General features: G+C 45.5%; 1 protein-coding gene across 1 annotated transcript in view; it reads right to left on the bottom strand.

The window, feature by feature from the left end:
• The window catches only part of LOC134071480 (protein diaphanous homolog 3-like), a 234,257-nt gene that overhangs the window by 59,854 nt on the left and 166,903 nt on the right, over nucleotides 1-7,500 (bottom strand). The window contains exon 23 of the mRNA XM_062528214.1: nucleotides 233-357. Within this exon, the coding sequence (XP_062384198.1) occupies nucleotides 233-357 (125 nt within the window). The remainder of the gene's footprint in view (nucleotides 1-232; nucleotides 358-7,500) is intronic.

The following is a 7,500-nucleotide window of genomic DNA, read 5'->3' as shown; positions in this document are numbered from 1 at the left end:
GTGAAGATTCAGAGACGATTTCTTGGAGTTGATCAGGATGTCGGTAATGTGTTCTATGGGGTGTGGTAGTGTGCTCTGTGTGTGTGTGTGTGTGTGTGTGTGTGTGTGTGTGTGTGTGTGTGTGTGTGTGAAATTGAGTCTAGTTCCTTACGGTAGCACTGGGTGTGTGTGTGTGTGTGTGTGTGTGTGTGTGTGTGTGTGTGTGTGTGTGTGATTGAGCGTGCAAGGATATGGTCATCTTGATGGTGAACAGGTCTTGCTGGTCTTGAGGGGAGCTGAAGGTCTGCAGGTCTCTGTCCAGCTGTTCCAGCTGCCGCTCCATCTGACGCAGGCTCTTCTCAAGGTTCTCGGCTGAAACTGCAACACACCAAAGATTGAGATACCAAAATGAGAAAGATTATGTTGCCACACCCTCTTGTGAATAGTCTCACTAGACCTTTTAGGTTTGTTTATTTCTTACAGGGACCATGTACAGAGCATATTAATCACTTAAAAGAGAAAATATGCACTGTACCAGATTTAGCTACAAGCTCTGTGAACACACACACACATACACTACATGGACATCCCCAGTATACATCCCACTGTACTCTGATATGTGTGTGTGCTGATAGAACTAATAGTGTAAGTGCTGATTTGTGTATGGAATGTACCGCTCCGAAACGTGAACATGTCTCAATCCAATCCAACACTGCAACAAATTATGTGTTAATGAAATCCATCTATTACTATCTCATTATTAGCATTGGCTTAATGAAGACACTGAATAAATCAAACCGAACTGATTCTCTTGCCGTATGGTATTTTCGCAGGCAAGTCAACTACTGGGCAAGCGTTAGGCCTACTTGGAAACCCAACTGAACTCTTGCACATACAAAATGCCATACTGTGATTGTCATGTGGAGTGTAGGGTGAATGTGCAGAATATAATGATGCTTAAGGTGAAATCTGCCATTTCAAAACCTGCGATTGGTGAGCCTCGGGAACCAATTACCATAAAAGAAAACACTGTGTACCACCCAAACTCTCCAAACAAGGCATAGCCTACAACAAAACCCTCCATCTCAGGTCTACAGACAGACACTTCAATAACATAGTATCTAACAACTCAGTGAGAGCATGGTGTCCTGCTAGAGTTAATGCATGCTGTCATTGAGTGAGCGCTGCTGGACTGTATAGACAGATGCTGTCAGAAATATGTGTGTGTGTGTGTGTGTGTGTGTATTGTGAGAAGTGAGTACAGATCCTCCCAAACAAGCAGAGCTCTGGCTGAGGTACAAACAAGAAACAAGTACAAGAAAGTTTGCTCTCTCTTCAATCTCGCTTGGTAGCCAGGGTGTAGTGTGAGAACTGTGTGTGTGTGTGTGTGTGTGTGTGTGTGTGTGTGTGTGTGTGTGTGTGTGTGTGTGTGTGTGTGTGTGTGTGTGTGTGTGTGTGTGTGTGTGTTTCTGTGTGTGTGTGTGTGTGTGTGTGTGTGTGTGTGTGTGTGTGTGTCTGTGTCTGTGTGTCTGTGTCTGTGTGTGTGAGAGAAAAGTGTCTGTGTGTCTGTGTGTGTGAGAGAAAAGTCTCTGTGTGTCTGTGTGTCTGTGTGTCTGCGTGTCTGCGTGTCTGCGTGTCTGCGTGTCTGCGTGTCTGCGTGTCTGCGTGTCTGCGTGTCTGCGTGTCTGAAAAAGTTTGTTGATTACTAGTGTTTTAGAGGCTGTGGAGATACAGGGTGCACACATACAGGTGTACATGTGTGTGTATGTGTATGTCCAGGCTGCAAACAAGCAATTGCAGAGCCTTGGACTGACCACTTCAATCCCCAGTCACCTCACTGACATCTCTCAGAAAACTGAACGAACACACACACACACACACACACACACACACACACACCATCTCATACAAAGATGTACTCACACACACAAAACACACCATCTCATACAAAGATGTACTCACACACACAAGCAACCAACACTTCTCACCGTGTCAAGCTGCAAATGACTGACTTTAACAGATAAAACAACACAGAAATGTGACTCTAATGACCAGCCTAAACATAACGAGCTCTTCAGACACTTGGTCAGTAAAGCATGACACACACAGAGATGGTTCTCTGTAGCTTTTTTTTTTTTAACCATGCAAATTTTGGCTGTGTGTGAGTGTTCATGTGCACAGCTGACAAATTGTGACAATCCATCCCTAATCAGAGAAGCCCACCAATTACATTGTAATACAGTCAAGAAACAGCTGCATCATTTATACCAGCTGTATGACCAAATCAATTTTACAATAGAGTAGAAAAAACAGGCTCAGCAAAGTGTGTGTGTGTGTGAGAGAGAGAGAGAGAGAGGAAAGCGAAAGAAACAAATGGAGAGAGAGAGAGAGAGAGAGAGAAAGAGAAAATAAAAGAAAGTGGCAGAGAGAGAGAGGGAAAAGGAGGGAGAGAAAGAGGTGAGGATAGCAAGGCAAAAATAACAAAAACAAGGAAAGCAAAAAACGCCCATCATCAAGGCATTAAAAACAAATCTCAAAACAGAACCTGAATGCTCAAGCCGCTGCACCTCCTCCCCAGTCTAAAAACACCTCCTTTCTCAGAGAGAAAGGGAAAATAAAAGAAAGTGGCTGAGAGAGAGGGAAAAGAAGGGAGAAAAAGAGGTGAGGAGCTCCCTGCACCTCCTCCCCAGTCTAAAAACACCTCCTTTCTCAGAGAGAAAGAGAAAATAAAAGAAAGTGGCTGAGAGAGAGAGAGGGAAAAGAAGGGAGAAAAAGAGGTGAGGAGCTCCCTGCACCTCCTCCCCAGTCTAAAAACACCTCCTTTCTCAGAGAGAAAAAGAAAATAAAAGAAAGTGGCAGAGAGAAAGAGGGGGAGATGAATGGATTAAAAAGAGGTGAGGAGCTTCTGCACCTCCTCCCCAGCCTAAAAACCTCCTTCACCTCCTCTTTCTCCCGTCTCCTCCTCTTGCTGCCTGGTGCCAAAATCTGCTCCAGATTGGCTGGAGGCAGCAGAACCCTGAGCTGGCACATGCTCCGTCCCGGGGCATCGGAGTCTCAATCAGAGCTACATTCATGAAAGTGTGTGTGTGTGTGTGTGTGTGTGTGTATGTGTGTGAGTGTGTGTGTCAGACACAAAAAAAAGATGGATAGAGAAGAGAGGAGAGGGGGGAGAGAGAGAGAGAGGGGGAGAGAGAGAGAAACGGCTGTACTGACTTTAGCGGACTGTATTATGCATGCATGAGAAGACCATTTGGTTAGGATTAGATTGATATGTCAGGTGCTACGCAGAGGCAAATGCATGTGCATGTGCGCGCTCACTCACACACACACACACACCGTATATGATGAGGAGCTGAGACTGCAGGTGAAGTCCCCAGACACCGGCCTCTAGCACCCTCTGATGGAGGTGAGAGGAAGGTGGACCAGATCACTGTAGATGTCTCAAGAATGAGCCCATCCAAAAACCCAGATTATCGTATTCTCTGTCAATCCATCTCTCTCTACACACACACAGAGACGCAGACACACACAGCTGAATTAAAATGTGAAATTGGAAACAGCAAAAATAAACGTCACTCCCTGAATTTAGTCTCTGCACTGACACACATGCACACGTGCACATACACACACACACACACACACACACACACACACACACACACACACACACACACACACACACAAAGGAATGTAAGCAGTACATACAGAAATATGCACTCACATACAGTATGCTGAATGAAGGAAGAGGACTGTGGCTCAGGCAGTGAATGCTTACAGGCTATTGCAGACAGTCAGCCTCAAGAGGACACATTATTACGCATGTCACATTTTCCTATTCCTTTATTCTCATATACATTTGGTCTTCATCTTGCGTGTGTGTGTGTGTGTGTGTGTGTGTGAGTGTGTGTGTGTGTGTCTCTGGAGGAGTTGTTGCAGTGTCGGTAGTGCCTCAGAGTGGATAAATATGCAACCACCCCATAATGCATGTCAGTACGTATGTCTATGGGTGTATGTGTTGGTTGAAAGCCTGTGTTTTTGTGTCTGGAGTGCCTGCAGGGGATTCATAATGTATGTTACCAACAACCATTGAGTATGTGTGTGTGTGTGTGTGTGTGTGTGTGTGTGTGTGTGTGTGTGTGTGTGTGTTGAGTACCCATGTGCGTGTATATGTCTGTGTGTGTGTGTGTGTGTGTGTGTTGAGTGCTAACGTGTGTGTGTGTGTGTGTGTGTGTGTGTTGAGTACCCATGTGCGTGTATATGTCTGTATGTGTGTGTGTGTGTGTGTGTGTGTGTGTGTGTGTGTGAAATTGAGTCTAGTGCCTTACGGTAGATAAATCCAGCAGACTGGCGCAGGCCGGTGTTGGTAGTGACTGAATAAATAAACGTGTTGATAAGTGTGATTATGGCGCCTGGCAGTGATGGATGTCCTGGAAAGTTCCGGTGTCAAGCGAGCCTCTGTATGAGTCTGAGAGAGGCGAACAGGAGGAAAGGAGGAACGGAAGGAGCGAGAGAGGGGACTGGACTGAAGGAGAAATTGATGGAGGGAGGAGGAATGGCATCCAGAGAGGACGAGAGGCGAAGAGCTGAATCTGACAGAGATTGTGGAGACTCAACACGCTTCAAAAGTAAAAAAAAAAAAAAGCAGATTCAAGGACTGACTGTGAGAGGGTCTGCACACTTGTGTGGTTGAGAGAGACTATGCAAATGGCAGAGTGCAAAAACAACAAGCACAGCCACTTATAAGTCCATTAAGTCCTGGTGGTCATAAAAGACTGCATTTCAGACCAGCAGGAAGCATTGCTCGCCTGCAAAAAAAAAGATCCACACACAATCTCTCTTACTTGACTCCTACAGAGCTACTAACAAGCTTGGAGTGTGCTCGCCTTGTTGTGGCTGTGTTCCCAGACATGACTCCTCTCTATCTACACACACACACACACACACACACACACACACACACACACACACACACACACTGAGGAGCAATCCCAGGGAGGCCCAGCTGGAGATGTTTCTGTCTGCTCTAGTCGGGTCATTGTGCCAGGCCTCCTAGCTACCCAAGAGACCTCTGCCAGCAGAGATACAGTTTGTCCCAGAGCCGGCTGCCCACACACACACACACACACACACACACACACACACACACACATTGCAGCAAAACAGCCAACCACAAACAAATGTGCATGTGCGCACACGGACACAGATACATACACACGGACGGACACACGCACGCACACACTCCACCAACACACAAACATAGAAGAAGCCATTTCCCAAATCTTCATGTTTTTCTTATTGTACTGGTTCAATTGAAGTTGTAGTTGACTATATTTAGGCCCACAAACACAAAGACAAATACACAAGGCAAATACACATCACTGAATATTGTCTTTATTCTGGTTATTGTTGCTAGCAGAATGATCAATAGTAAGCTCACAAAGGGAAAACACAGCTTCATAATTAGCGTGCTGTTACCGGGCTCTTGCGAATTACCATTCTAGTCCACTTGAGACTTTTTCAGTCCCAGCTAAACTCCCTAAATAGAACAGGACTCTATTTGACCACATTTTAACCAAACACCAAACACACTCACACACACACAAACACAGATCCACAAGCACTTAATGAAAGGCCACCTTACACACACAAACACAGATCCACAAGCACTTCATGAAAGGCCACCTTTCATCACACAAGAAACACACACTTAAAGCAAGGCCACTCACACACTCTAAACCATACAACCTTACATAAATGGCAGAAACGCTGTCTAAGCAGCCACTCGGCACACATGGCTATTCATATTACAATGATGAGCATGACCATCCTTGGTGTATTTGTGTGTGTGTTTTTATGCCTGATGTCATTGTATTGTGCCAATGCATAAAGGCAGCATACACAGTGAAGTGGAGGAGTACTGTAGACTAGAAAGCGAGACCTTCGGAACACGTTTTGCATCTGCACAGGAGGAGACCCTTCCTTATCATGCCACCGTGATCACTGTCAACAAGTGCACGTGACATGTGAGCATCAGACCATTTTTTTTTTTTATCCATATGGTGCAGCATAGTAACAACGACACCATACCAATGATCTGCAGATTTCAGTATCTTTTTTTCAGCTTGATATCGTCCATTCCTTTCCTCCTCGGGCTCATGTTCTCTTTACTAGCGAACCCCTGAACCCTGTCCTTCCTTCTCTGTGCTGTGCTGTAATGCGCCGAGGCAGTTGGCCACCCTGTTGTTTCAGCACTGGGGGGCTGCCCAAGGCAATGTGACCGTACAGGACATGCCTGTCAATTTCTAGGTTTCGATCAATAAATGAGTCTCTCTGTGTTTGTGTTTCTCTCTCTCTCTCTCTCTCTCTCTCTCTCTCTCTCTCTCTCTCTCCCTCTGTGTCTCCCTCTCTCTCTCTCTCTCTTTCTCTTTCTCTCTCTCTCTCTCTCTCTCTCTCTCTCTCTCTCTCTCACACACACACACACACACGCACACACACAAATGTTATAACATACAAAGAAATGCACAAGCACACACAGCTCACACACACACCCACGCATGCATGCATGCATCATGGGGATTTAATCCATGCTGAGAGTGTAGTCAAATCACATTACCTATGTTGCACTCATTTCAACTGCAGTAAATCCTTCTACTTCATCTATTAACAAACCGCCACCATACTCATACACTCAAATCATGAAGATCGAGTCTGCCCCATTCACTTTGACTCTGAGCCATAAGAATGTATTTGTATGATTCAGATCTATAATTACCTTACCACACAATCACTATGAGGGTCAATTTACAATTTACAGGATACAATTTTACCATTTCATGTGTGGTACCAGCATTAGATGGTAAATTGCAGCATCAAGTAGTAAATTAGGTAAAAAAATATGGGATAGGAAGCCGTTTGCTAGGTAGATCAACACAAACAGTGTCAACATTGGCCTGCCAGCATGTTTATCTACTGGCTGAGACCGCGAATATTTGCTGCGCAGAGACCTGTGGAAACACAGCTGTAGCTGGCTGTCCACAGCACGGATCACTGAAGGGACACCTGCTAGATCAGCAGACCTGCGTAGACAGGGCGGGACAGGACACTGCTCACAGGCCCACATACAAGTGCCATATATGCAACAACAGGGATCCTATACTCTAGACAGCAAACCTTTCATAAACACCCCCCCGTATTAACCTCATTGCTGAATAAATTTAGCAAAATCAATGTATAAGCCGCGGCTAATAGTCGGGAAAGTACGGTACTCTAGACAGCAAACCTTTCATAAATGACTGACTGCAGGAGGGGTGCGTGAAGGTGGTTGTTCCTGGCTGGCCACGCATTCAATAATGCAGTTTTACACATTATTTCTCTGCTCCACACCCTATTACAGCAGTCCTCAGTTTGCATCTCTGGCCCGGGTCACAATGAGCTGGAAACCTAGGAGACCCGCACCTGGATGGAGTGTGAGCTGGCAGGGCTGTGCTTCAGACACAGAGCTTTGGCCTGAAACTGCTGTAT

Source organism: Sardina pilchardus, chromosome 23, assembly GCF_963854185.1.
Source record: "Sardina pilchardus chromosome 23, fSarPil1.1, whole genome shotgun sequence".
Classification (NCBI taxonomy): domain Eukaryota; kingdom Metazoa; phylum Chordata; class Actinopteri; order Clupeiformes; family Clupeidae; genus Sardina; species Sardina pilchardus.
This window is presented reverse-complemented; position numbering and strand designations above follow the sequence as displayed.